This window comes from Fusarium flagelliforme (genome assembly GCF_020744385.1).
Source record: "Fusarium flagelliforme strain FIESC 12 MPI-CAGE-AA-0113 chromosome Unknown B0J16scaffold_3, whole genome shotgun sequence".
Lineage (NCBI taxonomy): Eukaryota > Fungi > Ascomycota > Sordariomycetes > Hypocreales > Nectriaceae > Fusarium > Fusarium flagelliforme.
In genome coordinates this window covers 2,533,268-2,546,965 of record NW_025763505.1, presented here as the reverse complement: position 1 = coordinate 2,546,965, position 13,698 = coordinate 2,533,268, and the positions used below count along the sequence as shown (strand labels likewise).

General features: G+C 50.6%; 3 protein-coding genes across 3 annotated transcripts; 1 reads left to right on the top strand and 2 right to left on the bottom strand.

Annotated features, from left to right (window-relative positions):
• Positions 1-795: 795 nt before the first annotated feature.
• B0J16DRAFT_265302 (uncharacterized protein) lies at positions 796-4,412 on the bottom strand (the record flags this gene model as incomplete). Its single annotated transcript, XM_046123389.1, has 2 exons — positions 796-4,048; positions 4,174-4,412. The coding sequence occupies 2 exons, from the start codon at positions 4,410-4,412 to the stop codon at positions 796-798; spliced, it is 3,492 nt and encodes a 1,163-aa protein (XP_045984718.1).
• A 462-nt stretch (positions 4,413-4,874) lies between these two features.
• On the top strand, positions 4,875-5,231 carry B0J16DRAFT_318451 (uncharacterized protein; the record flags this gene model as incomplete). Its single annotated transcript, XM_046125449.1, has 1 exon — positions 4,875-5,231. The coding sequence occupies one exon, from the start codon at positions 4,875-4,877 to the stop codon at positions 5,229-5,231; it is 357 nt and encodes a 118-aa protein (XP_045984717.1).
• A 2,601-nt stretch (positions 5,232-7,832) lies between these two features.
• Positions 7,833-10,512, bottom strand: B0J16DRAFT_318450 (kinase-like domain-containing protein; the record flags this gene model as incomplete). Its single annotated transcript, XM_046125448.1, has 3 exons — positions 7,833-8,242; positions 8,295-8,394; positions 8,446-10,512. The coding sequence occupies 3 exons, from the start codon at positions 10,510-10,512 to the stop codon at positions 7,833-7,835; spliced, it is 2,577 nt and encodes an 858-aa protein (XP_045984716.1).
• Between the last annotated feature and the right edge of the window lie 3,186 nt (positions 10,513-13,698).

The following is a 13,698-nucleotide window of genomic DNA, read 5'->3' as shown; positions in this document are numbered from 1 at the left end:
CATGTACGATGCTTGTAGCCCACCGAGTGGTCTAAGTCCTGATGTCATCACCAATCTGATTGAACTTCCATAAACAACATCAATTGCTAAGTCATAAAAAGCTACAAGACGTAGATACGTCAGAATGCTCTTGCAAATCTTTTTTACTATACAACAATCCTCCGAAAGACATGGCTTGCAAGTGTAGCCAGTCTCACAAAGGCTATAAGATAAACCACCTTGGCATTATTCGTAATGCCCCAACATGCTTTTTCCCAAAGTCTTGCATCATCTCTTTCATCGGAACTGACATTGAGCTGGTGAGGCCTATAAGAAAGACTCAGGTAGAGTCTCATGGGGCCCATAAGAAGACAAACAGGTCAAGAGTTAATCGCCGCTCTGAACAGAATCGTGTAATATTGAATTTCTTCGTTTAGGTTTTTTTTCTCGGGTTCGTTTAATCGTAGAAGTGGTCCTGCTTCATCTCCAATCTTTGGGCGACGGTGCCAACACTTTCAAGACCGGCCTGACGTGAGTCCCGTAAGCAGAAAAAGAAAGGAAGCAAGTATAGAAACAAGAAGACAGGCATCCAAAGTTGCATAAGGGAGCCTCGAACCATTTTTGAGCCGCTGTCATGAATGCGTGTCTTCGCTGCGTTGGCACCCGAAGCAAGAACACCGTAACTCCTCATGGCGTCGTGTGCCTGAACTGATCTGGAATGTAAGAAGAAAATCCGCAAAGATCGGTTCAACACGGTCTGAATCCCCTAAAGCGATGTGAAACTAGAGTCGTCTTGATCATCTCTGAAAAAGTTGATTAGCCCCCTCTTCTTTGTTGCCCGTTGCGAGACTGAGGTTGTCTTACACGGCCTCGTCTACCGTTACCCTGCTCCTGTTGCATGTATCCCATGTTAGGCATACCCCCCATGTTTCCGTAGCCGTAGTTACCCATTCCCATGCCAAATCCTGGAGGGGCGAAAGGGGTTTGACCGGCGGGCATCTGAGGCATCTGCGAAACAGGCGGCTGGATAGGGCTTCCGTTAGGCATGTTCTGCTGTCGGTATTGGTCAACGGAAGGGTTAGGTCCATTAAAGCCACCATATCCAGCCTGCATAGGAGGATAGTTATAGTTCATGGGCGGCGGACCGCGGTTCATCATCTGCTGATACTGCATTGGCTGCATGTTGGCGGGCATTGGGCCACCGGGTGTGTTGTACATCATGCCCTGGTTGAACTGAGGGAATGCAGAAACGCCACCATCCGCAGGCTCGTTCCTTTGACCTCCATATGGCATATCAAATCCAGGAGGGTTGGCTGGCTGGTTCATGGGATTGTAGAAAGGCTTGTTGGAGTGTGCAGAGTTAGGGTGATGACCGTTGGCGTTCGCTTGCCTGGATGATGGGCGTTGGCGTTGCTCAGCGTGGGTGCTGGCTTCACGGTTGTTACCGGCGCTGCGGGTGGATAAGCCAACCTCATCCATCAGGCGCTTGTAACCTTGGTTGGGCTGGGCCTTGATTCTGACGAGGACATTCTTGACATTCTCTACGACCTGATTGCGGATAGACTCATCGAAGAAAGGCGTGGTAAGGACCTTGAAGATGAGAGTAGCGCCGCATTGATGATCCTTCAGAATAGCCTCCAGCACGTGATCATTGGGCGTGAAGAACAGGGCTTGAAGAATAGCATCCCGAGCATCTGCCTCTGCCTTCTGGTTGATGACTTTTAGTACAGTGAGATAGGCAACCTTGTGGGTACAGAGGTGGACGAGATAAGGCACAAGTTGGGGCGATAGGACTGTTCGACGCTGAGGGAACGTGCAGGTGTCCAAGAACCAAGTCAGGAGAAGTGCGCCATTGGCGTTGGTGGCCAACTGTACACTGTTGAGAGCGATGGCAGCAGCCAGCATTCGCTGCTGGTCCTTGGTTGAATGGTGACTTTCGAGACAAGCTCTCATAGCACGAGCACCGTATCGGCCCTGGGCGACCTCCCACATACGGGCAAGCATGGTCTCAAAAATGAAATCATTGTAGGGAGCACCAAACTTAAGGCAGCCCTGAAGAACATAGTTGCCGTACTGATCCAGGAAAAGAGGAATAGTGTAAGGGCGGATGTGTTCAACAATCAAAGACATCTGAGCAGGAGTCTTGCAAACATCGATAATCTTCTGGGCTGCCCAAGTGCCGTTCTTGTGGACACCAATCTCAGCCAGGTGAGGAGCAATCTCAGACAGCATGGCATCACGAAGCTGATCAGAGCAGTGTTCGAACAACTTCTGCACCACTGTGTTACCCAGATAGTCAGACGAGAGTTCGGCAATCTCCGGAAGCATGTCGACGGCAATGTTTTCAATTTCGGCTTGAGATAAACTCTGGTTGTCAATTCGCTTGCGAATATCCCGAAGCTTGGGTGCATCGTGAACACGAGTGTGAGCAGGCTCACGAATGGGAGGAATTTCCTCGACGAACGAGTTAAACTGGATAGCTGACTGGAGGTTGCGAGAGATTCTGAACCTGTCCTCCTCGGAGGCACCAAACTGCTTGACAATATCGAGGATATCCGTGGTCATCTCGCGAAGAGCGGGAGCCTTTGGAGCTGTGTTCGTGGCAGCAGAGGCTGAAGCAGTCTCACCGGCAGGGGTAGTAACATTTGTACCTTGGGCACTCTCCTGTCCTTTGGAGAACGGATCAGGGCTGGGAGATGGGAAAACTCCATCGTGGCCAGGAGTGTTGGACGCAGACGGCGGCTTGGCGAAGTTGATACGAATAGGACCGGCACCGGGGAAAATTTCCTTGCTGTTCATGCTGGCTTTGGCCGAGATGGCGCTCTCCACCCTCTCAAAGTTGACGAAACCACAGTTCTTGTGAGTGAGGACCCGGGCCGAGAGGATAGGACCATGAGATTTGAACATCTCAATCAGAGTTGACGTAGTGGTAGATGTGGGAATGCTGCCCAGCCAAAGTGCGCTGGTAGGGCCTTCAAGGCCCTGCTCGTCAGCGCCGAGGAGGCCTGCATTGCGGCTGTTCGATCTACCCAGATTGATCCCGGCAACAGCTTGAGGGAGGTCCTCGTAATCTTTGTCGTCTTGCAGACGAATTTCAGCGGGGGCAACGGGGTTGGAAAGGCCAGAATTACCAGACACGTAGGTTCGCATCAACCGACTTCCAGGGGTATCCAAGACTCCAGCGGTGCGGGCCCGGGGTCGATTAGCTGAGGCTTGGTTGGCAAAAGCTTGAACAGCGAGGTTGTGATTGTGAATGGCGGCATTGGTAGCAGCTAGCTGATCTTGAAGCGCCGCAACATACTGGGGATCCAGGGGCATATCGGCATCGTAATCGTCCTCGTCGTCGGCATATTTGTCTTTGTTGTTGACCGAGTAAGATCGGAATCGGCTTGCCTGCTTGGTGAAGTCGAGATTGGCCAGGTAAGGAGTCGCCGCGAGCTGTGCACGGGGAGGCTGCGGGGTCTCTGCAAGACCAAGATAATCCAGAGTTCTCATATGGACATCTGACTCACCGCCTCCTTCCTTGGAGAACTGGGACTGAGCAGGAGAGCTAGGACCGTTGGAACCAACACTAGCAATGCTGGCCAAGGTAGATGCTCTTTCACGACCAACGCCTGTAGGGTTCCAGCTGCTAAAGATCGAAGGACCAAAAGGCGAATTGGTTCCAGGAATTGGGGCATACTGGCTCCTCTGGGGCATGGAACCGGCACGGAGCCGAGAGAGAAGGGTCGAGCTATTGGAGGGGTTCTCCTGTCCGTCAGAATTAGGAGAAGGTGACTTGAAAGGGCTCTGAGTCGGCGTGGGCCTGTTGGTCTTGGCAGCTAAACCGGGCATGCCAGGTATGCCGTTACCCGCGCCCCCAGGAGAGAAACGAGAGGGCACTGTGCCAGCGCGAGCACGCCTCGTCTGAGGCATCGAGTCCGGTGTAGGAAGCTGAGCAAAATCTGGAAACCCATCGGTTGGGGACTCGGGAATATTCTCGCGTAGCGGCGTGGAGTTACCGCTCGTGGGAGGGCCACCCCAAAGAGGCATACCTGATACACCTTCCTGAGCCTGAATCTCACGAGCTCTATGGGACGGAAAAGTCTATGTCAGCGGCATGTACAACAAACAGAAGCTGCAGTGGCAAACAGAACAGAAAATATTTCTTGAACTGAATGAGAGCAAGGAAGCATATTTTCGGGGCAGACAAACCTCTTGGAGAACAGCCGGCTAGAACCAGGGATGTCGTGCGACGGAGAACCAGCCCCGGATCGCGAGTTGCCCGCCATCTTGTTTGAAGGGTTGAGACCGCCAGACAAACCGAACGGAGACCTAGAAGGCGGTAGAGGATCAATGGGGGAGTTGCTGGCTGAAGGAGAACCAGAACGAGGTTGACTGCCAGACTGAGAGGCGTAGCCGAGAGTCAAGTGTTCGGATCTAGAAGTTGACATTATCGATTATCTAGCCGACCTCATAAGACGGTGACACAGGGAAGTGTCGGGCCGGATAGTTGATTATTATTCTCGGCGGAGACTGATCGACTGACCACCTAGAGTAGAGGATCAATACGTTCGTTCAGTCGTTTCTAACGGCGAAAAAAAGACAACCCTAAGATAGAAATCGTCGGTGAAACAGTCTAGTAGCTGTTGTTGGACGATGTCGAGCGATGGACGAGGAAATGCCGACGTGAAAGCGTCAGATGGCAATAATTCGAGCGTATTCGAGAGAAACGGGGAGGCTGGATTTAAGGAGCGCGATGCGAACAGGAAGAAATCCAGGAACCGCCGGTATTACAAATGATGCTCGTGCGAATGGGAAGGACAAGGCCTTCGTGAGCCGAGAACAGGTCGTGATTCTAAATAACTGGAGAGGCCGCAACGACTGGGGCGAAGCAATTTATTGCTCAAGCGAAGATGCAATTGATGTGGACTTTTGGACAGTTGTGGTCGTTGAGCGTCGTCCGAGCCTGCGGCTTGAGAGAGGGCGCAAAAAAGAACAGGGAATGTAAAGGGGACTATGTCGAGGGGGGAGGGGAAGAGGGCACAAACAAAGATACGATCAATATACAGGCCTCATTGAAGAAGTACAAAAAAAAGGAAGATTTTTCGACTGGGCCTGGAGAAGTAGACGAGCGAGGCGCGCGATTATGGGGAATGGGGCACGAAACGGGGGGTGAGGGAGGAGGAGGAGGAGTCGAGATGTGCGATGTGCGAAGAGGAGAACTGGAAAGAAGGGCCTTGGAAGACGGGCTAATATGGAACCTAGGTTAGTAGGCACTGGCTGGCAGTAGGTGGAGGACAGCCCGAGGACAGCTACCTCCAAGGGATGGACAAGGCATCGAGGTGCCCTGACCGGGCTGGGCTGGGCGGGCTGCTACTGTAACCTGGGCTGCTTTTAGCGTGTGCCCTGTTCCTGCCCGTACCTGAACCCGGACCTCCGTGACAGGTTGTTTCTACTGGGCAGGAACGATGGAGTGGGAGAACCGAGAAAGCCTCCATGCCATGTTCGTCACTCAACGGGCAATTGCTAGTGGTCACTGGCTGGTCACCTTTCTTTCCATACCTACAGTGCAGTACACTAGGTCCTTCTTCTCACAAAAGCAACAAATAAGCGAACCCAGACACCTAAGGTACCCAGATCCAGGCTGTGCGCATTCCTATCAGGGCTGTACTGTACAGTACAGTATAGTTACGCGTCCATATTCGTCACGGAACAACTGCATTTATTTTGCTGCATTTGGGCCGATCTCGTATTGAGATTTGGATACATGGTTCTGCTATCTAGCTGTTCCGGTTGTAATACTGACTGCTCGCTGAATCAAGCCATTATTTAGGTAATTTGTAGTTCAAGATACATTCACCATCTTCGTACATAGGTACCTACCTTACCTAGGTAACAATTGCGAAACGGGCTCAAACTCGATTCTTATTAAGCATCAAATAAAGTTCCCTCATCTCTTGACCATCGGCTGCCTTTGAGTTGCGAAGCCTTTTACCCGGCTCAACAAAGCACGAATCATTGGCAATCTGTCATCTATTGTTCTGTAGAATAATACGAGCCGTGTAGATTCTTGCCAAGGTCCGTCCCCCACAGTAACGTTAGCCACTTTTCGAGATGTCTATAAAAGGATAACCGTTTCTCTCGAGTCCTTCACCAGGACAGAATCAATGTTTGTTGAGACGGATGGCCGAGGATTTATTAATATTCTCTTTCTTCATCCCACCTACTTCGTGCTGTACTGTACCTATTCCTGGCTTCCATTACTTTGTTCCGTTTGTGTGTGTGTGAGCGTGTGTGCAGTGCATGCCTTATTTCTCCACATGCCCCCCATTACAAACTCCATGTTTAAACGGGCATCATCAAGTCGGCACGTACCCGAGAACGTTGCGGTATCGTGTATCGGAAACTCTGCCAAACACGAATACCAATTAAGTTCCGCGGATGTCCAACTGCCTTTGATTTTTAAAGTACTTTAAAAAACGGTTGTTCATCGTCTGGATTTGATATCCAGGGGGTTCAAGGGGTTGCCAAGCTTAGCACCTACCATCCGCCTGTTCAAGTCTCTCTTTGGTGGTGTCGTAACTGTACTTGGAGGCCAACTACAGCTGATATATTGCTAGCCATCGGTTGCTCATACTCTAAGAGTTCCCTGTAAACCAACTTGGCATCAAGACTCGATTCCATAGGAGCCGTTAAAACGAAACGATCCGTGACAGAGCAACGGGCAAAACTGAAATCTAATTCGTGGGAAACTATCGTCCTAATCAGCCTTGCTTTTTCAACATCATTCTTCGCATCCATCCTCACATTCATTCCCCCTATAGCCCCCTTCTTGATGACCTCAAGTCAATTCTCTTTCACTTTCATGCTTCTGCAAAAGCGAACTCTCATTGGTTGTACTGATGACACTCTGCACCTCTTTCGAGCCCCTTCTCAACAGCAGAACCAATCATAACCCGTACTTCCTCAATGGAGGATCTGTTAGTCTCCGGATGAAACAAGCCCTATTCTTCCCTGACTCTCATGCCCCCTACCCGTACATATGCCCATGCACCCGCATGAGCATCTCGGTTGATAGCTCAGGGGTTGTCATGAGCATCTCGAAACGCAGCTCTTACTCTCTCCCCTCCCCTTCCCCTTCATCGATTGACCGCTCAGCCGAGTTTTGACGACATCCTCCAATGGAATTCGGCATTGGGTTTTCCTCGCTTGGCCCTGTTTCAGATAGCGGCCCGCAAACCCCGGCTTATGGCCAGGCCCAGCAGTGTCCATGTTCTATTCCTGGCATTGTGGTTTTAATAGTAACTTATATGCTCAAAACGCATTGCAAGTACAAGCATCATGGATTCCGCTCTTTCTAATATTGCATGTCGCAACAGAAATTCAGGTTGCCTTTCAGGCGCCCCGATTCTTATTTGCTTATATTGATTGTCTTTTATTACGCTCTTTCATAGTGACCCTCCTGCGACAGATAGTTCCCAAATGCGCTCAAAATGTCACTATTGCTCTATACCCGGACTATGTTGTCCCGCCCAGCCTGCTCAAAAGTGCCAAAGAGTCCGTAACATCTATCACGCGACTCCTAGTACACTGGGTATTTGTCCGACCTTTCATGGCATTTCATCATCATCGGTACCGCGTAATGACATTTCTTGGGCCAGTTGCCGCCGCCAAATAGGTCAAGAGTCACCAAACGTAGAACAACATCTCTGCCAAGTGCGAGAGGTGTCAAAGATCTTTCGCCCGTAAACGCCAAGAGGGAAAAACATCATCAGAGGGATATATGTGCCACCTTGCTTTCAAACCTCATTCAAAATGCCAAACTGCAACATGAGCGCATGCTCCTCAAATATTCATCCATGCTCCTCACTTTATTTGGCATGCTTCTTGAATGCCAGCAGATCGGCCAAACTGTTAAGTGGGCAACCGTGACGCAAGAAATCATGAGCCAGCAGCTCATCGGCTGAGGCGCGACTCTTGACGTCGACGCACAGGCAGACGGACAAGAACGCCTTGAGTTCTTTGCTGAGCTTCTCAGGCTTCTTGAGTCGAGGCGTTCCATTAGTCGCGATGAGGTAAAGAGCCTTGAGAGGCTCCTCGTTGAGGTATGGAGGCTCAGACTCTATCATTTCAATAGCCATGATACCCAAAGACCAGATATCGACTTTGGGGCCGTATTCCTTCTGCTTGACAACCTCGGGGGCCATCCAATAGGGGGTTCCCACCATGGTGGCTCGCTTGGACTTTGTCTCTGTAAGCTTCGCGCAGAAGCCAAAATCAGCTGCAGATAGTTAGAATCAGACACAGGATGGCTTTCAAGTTGATTGACTTACTAATTTTGACGTTTCCGCGAGCGTCCAGTAGGACATTGTCACTCTTAATATCACGGTGAATAATATTTTGCGAATGCAAGTGCTGCAGTCCGCTGCAAGTCTGAAAAGAAGATTAGCTTCAATCATAGGTGAACGGTGATACCAGACCTACCTCGTGACAGATAGTTGAAATCTGCTCTTCCGAGATCGAAGGGTTGTTGTCAATCACATCAGTGAGAGCACCACCCTCCATGAACTCCATAACGACCCATAGCTCCGCGTTGTTGTTGCGCAAGAAAGCATCGAGGAAGTTGACAATATTGCGGTGCCGGCTGTCCTTCATAACCATGATCTCATTCACAATAAGCTCCTTTCTAGGTTGATGTGCGAGATCCATTTGTTTGATGGCAACCTGGGCTCGGGGGCCCTGGGCACGCAGAATATCGCGGGCAATGCCCTGAGCTGTCTCCTTAATCTTGGCGACGTAGACTGATCCAGATGCACCCTGTCCAATCTTCTTCTGCTTTGAATAGGAAATGTTGGGGTCGTCCTTAGAGACAGCTTCCTTAAGCTTGGCCATGACCTCACTCTCGGACATAGTGGACATCCTAACATCCTGCTTACGCTCTGAGGGTGAAGGCTTGGCAGTGAGAGCAGCCTCGGCGGCCTTAACGCCGTCTGCTTGCTGCTGTGGCTGACTAGGCTTTGGAGCAACATTAAGTGGCTTTACAGGAGCTGGCAGTCGCGAAGCCTGGGCCTGTTGCTGTGGCTGTCGAGTCTGCGGCGACTGGTTTCCATTGGCGTAACGAGGTGCATTTGCATGACTAGTGGCACCATTGTCGGCCCTGGGGGTTCGCTGTGCCTGTGTGGGGTCTCTCAGAGAGCTAGAACTAGGTTGAGAAGACAAAGGTGGTCGCTGGGATGTTGTGTTTGGGGGTGAAGGAGCAGGACGCTGTGCCCGTAGGTTGCTTTGCTGTTGCGAAGGCTTTGGCGCGGGAGGGGCTGCTCGCGAGGGGTTGAAGCGGTCGGACTGAGAAGACGAGCTGTAACCACCGCCAATCTCCTGCTGAGCAAGGGGAACCTTGGTCTTAGGAAGAGAAGCATTGTACGCCTCCAGATCACGTCGGTTCTGCTCCTCGATCTCTCGCTCTCGTTGTCTCTGGGCCTCCAGCTGCTTCTTACGCTGCTCTTCTCTCAAAGCATCCTGAGACATGTAGTTGGGAGCCATCTGCTGCATCTGCTGGCGCTGCTGGTATTGTTGCTGTTGGTCCTGCTGGGCAGGGCGCTCGTCAGGTCGGGCGGGGCGGCGCGGAGCATTGGGATTGGGTTGGACAGGAGAAGGGTTGTAACCTGGGCGCTGAGAAGGAGCTGGGGGCGCAGGTCGAGGAGGTGCCACAGAATTGCCGCTGCCATACCCAAGCTGTTTGTTGCCTTGGTTCTGAGCCGGAGGAGTTGGTGTCAAACTGGGGTACTGGTTGGGGTTTTCAGCTCGTTTGGCGAGATCAGTGTAGAAGTCCAGGACCTCGAAGACAGCCTGAGGATTGCGCTCATAATCCTCCTTGGTAATTGCTGACGAGTTAAGGAGCTTCGACCACTCTGGCGGCAAACCGACAAATTCTCCAGTCTTTGGATCGAAACCAACATGTACAGCGTGGGAAAAGTTAGTAGGATTGCTGACACCGCCCATACCTGGACAAGCACCATAGATGAAGTCAATCCACTCGTACAGGTCATCGTCACTCTTTACCTTGATCTGGAGGGTCTTGGTCTGACCGTCGTCGTCGCCCGGGCTGTTAGACGAACCATCTGGTTTGCGCTTGATTTCGAAGATGGTACCGGCGGCTTCGACTCGTCCGACGTTAACTACATCTCTGAGGTAAAGGGTATAAGAGACTTTGCCGCCTTCGGTCTTGTGAAAATCGAGCGACTCTTTGCGGAGGATTAGGTATTTTTGCTTCCAAGGTTGAATGAAGTTTTTGCTCTCCTTGACTGACGCCCAGCCCTCCTTCTTAACAGCTACTCCGCCTAGACCGTCGGTGTTGTTGGACTGTTGGCGGGCGATCGGAAGGGAAATGGTGGAACCGGTGTACGTCGAGGTTGCAGTACTGCGAATGGGGGAAATAGCCATGTTGGCCATGCTTCCTGGAAGGTTGGCATTGGGCGTTAGGTTCAAACGCGGTCGATCTGTGGGAGGCCGAGGCGCAGGGCCCGGGTTCATGAACTGCCCTGAGTTGTACATACTGCAAGCTGTTAGTTATCTATCCAGCGAACACGTTTGTTTGAGCCTTGTTGTGAGTTGTTGGCACCGATTAACTCTTTTCGGGAGAACTGGCGACGGCCCTTGGGTATGGGTAGTCTCAGAATGTAGAGAAACGACAACGAGAATCTTTCAATCTGTCGGACGACCGCCTTCTAATACCAGAAAGCATATGCAAGCATCGCCAGAATACAGAAGAGTCGTCTTCTTCACCCCGCCACAGTGCCGAAACAATGCCTCATTCGCAAGAATAGGAGAAGTAACGCACCTGTTTTGAGCCATCTTGAATTACGTTGACTGCAGGAAGCAGCAAGTATTATTTGATGGTGACTAGAAAAGATAAGCCCGTCTGCAAAAAGAATGTGCAAGCTGTTAATGGCGGGCCGTACGATTGCTGGCTTTCCGGTTTGACGGCGAGCGGTGGGCTGTTCTGAGAGGCGACCGACTCAGGAGCACTCTGCAAGGACTCTGGGCGGTCTGCTATGGATGATGTTGAAGGGCACTCGTACAAAGATCAAAGAAAAACTGATCCTGGGCGCAAAATAAGGCCTTCTCAGCGACCGAAGAAAGAGATCATGTATTCAGAAATCGGGTTGGAGCAGCGGTCAGAATCAGAAAGGGCGAGGTATGTAGGTAGGTACTAGGTATATAGCTTCCCAGTGACAAGCAAGCACGGGGGTGAGATTTGGAGTGGAGGTGCTGGCGCTGGTGCTGGCGTTGGCGCTGGGATGACGGATGGCGCCTGTAGCTGCAGCACAAAGAAGGCTCCTCAGTAAAGGCGGCGACGAAGCGTGCGTGCAACTCTACTTGCAGCTCGTGATAGTAAACCAGAATCCGTAGAACCAAGGCTATAGAGGCTGGTTGTTGAAGGAGGAAGAAGCAAGTACCTGCAACACCTAAACACTGAACAAGAATGAAAGGGCAGGTTCAGGGTGCGGATGGCCTTCCAAGTTTGGGCCAGAGAATGCGAAGGAGAAGGAGGAGCAGAAAGGTGGAGAAGGAGCAATAATGACCCCTAGTTCCCCAGCGCTGAGGTATTCTCCCGCCGCAAAAGTGTCAGACTAGGAGGGGCGGGGAAGTTCCAGTGGCAGTCGGGCTTGCGCCTGCCCGCAGTGATGCGCTGTAGCTTGGGTATAGACACGAACTGGGCGGCAACCTATGGTCAGTGGCTGGCCTGTGGCTAATGCTGTAGGTAGCCTAGTTGGGCTCCCAGAGCTCCGATCCTGGATTGGAAACAATGCAAATGGATATCCGTATTTTCAGGTAGAATGCCAGCAAAACTTCAGTGGAGATTGACCCCTGGATTGAATTGCCCACCTATGCATTTGATGGTTGTTTGATGTGAGAGCCCAGGGGTTCAATTACTTGCATTGGTCCGTTGGGCGAAGTGGGATGGATAATTGACCAACCATTACCAACCTGGGGATACCTTTAATAACGTGCATGCCCGACGGGAGTGGACGGGACTTTCCTTGGTTATTGAGACCTGCAGTTATTAGGCATTATACGAAAGAATTGCAATCATCATCCTATTATTATTATTATCTCCGGAAACTCACCAAATAGTGAGACGAAGCAGTGATAGTAGCGTACAGTTAGACGAGTCCAGCTCATATTAGCTTCAACTGCGAATGTCTTTCCAAGCGTCCATACCAAAATAGTGCCCCCACCTTGTTTGCGCTGATCATATGAGCAGCACCCAGCCGTGAAGAGTTTCCTTCAGGCCAGTCACTGCCCTCCCGTCCAGTCTATCATGGCCCGGCCCGTTTGCCAGCCGGTCAGGGTAAGGTCCATCTGTCTGCTGTGTCTCCTGTTGATAATCTCGATTTTCAGGAGAGTCAGTTCGATCTAATGCAGAAGCAGGGGCTGTCTGCTGTCACGACGTCTGTACACTCAGCTCATGATATATGTACTACAATGTCCTTGCTCTTGTTGCAATGCTTTCAATATTTTACGTTCCTGTGATGCATTAGCGGTTTAGCCTTAAACGGTTACTCAGTCTGTTGCGTTTCAAGCACATCGCCACGCACCACCATTCCATATCTAGCGACCATGGTGTTTCGATTTAGTGTATCCGTGTTACTATCAGCTAACTATGTCATATATATACAGAGAAAACTGTAGAGCATCAGACAAAATAGCAGGACCGGCCTTTCACTTCAGGGACAATTTCTCTCGTTCTATCTCCCACAGTAGCTTATAAGGAACTAGACTTCTTTTCTTGCACCTTCGCAAAACCGCCCAACATTTATCAGCGGCATAAGTTTCATGACGATTTTCACCAACGCCAAGGAGGCACATCCTGAATGGCAGAGGCCCTACAAGGTTTCCGCTACCGATGGCGTAAAATAGCCGCCGCAGCTCAAGAGCCTAGACTCATACGTGCCATACCAGACGACATCTCATGGATCAATCTCACCTGAATTTGGATGGGTTGTTGTCTGCACCAATGTCACTGTCAGCAATCGAACGGAAACAACAGAAACAGGACACAGGACACAGAGGCTTCTATTACGTAGCGTTTCCTCTGAGGGGGTTCTACTATAGTACATACGTTGGAGTAGAGTCTCCAGTAAAGACCCCTTCGCATAGCAGAACCATGTCAACTTCGCCGTTAAACTGGAGATAAGTAACTCTTCACCTCGACAACAGAATCGGCAACCGCAACCTAATCTTACCAGCTCCAATATAATGTCTAGGTGCATATTCTGTTTTTCTCACAACTAAAGGGAGTCAAGTCTACAGATCGTCTGCGAAAGCCTGTCTTGTACTACGCGGTAGAATACCAGCCATCAGTCCTCGAGACAGTCATCATACAATCCTCTTGATCCTCAATTCCTCACGATCAGCATTCGTGGGAACATGTGATCCTGTCAATTTGAATTTTCCGTCTTTGCTACAGAAACCTGCAGATCTTGAAGAACCTTGTTTCACGTCCGAGCTCTGGGTCAATGGCACGCTACTGAGTGAGATTCAGGAGACGGCAGAAAAGATAATATGCTATGAACCAATCGGCGCACTATCCGTGTGGAGATCTACGCTTACCTTAATGTATGATACAGTAATTAACAATAAAACAGAAAAGCCAAAGCAAACATTGGTAAAGAATCTTGGTGCGAATACGTGACATTGTAAAGAAGAAGAAAGCGAGAAACGTCCGACAAGTAG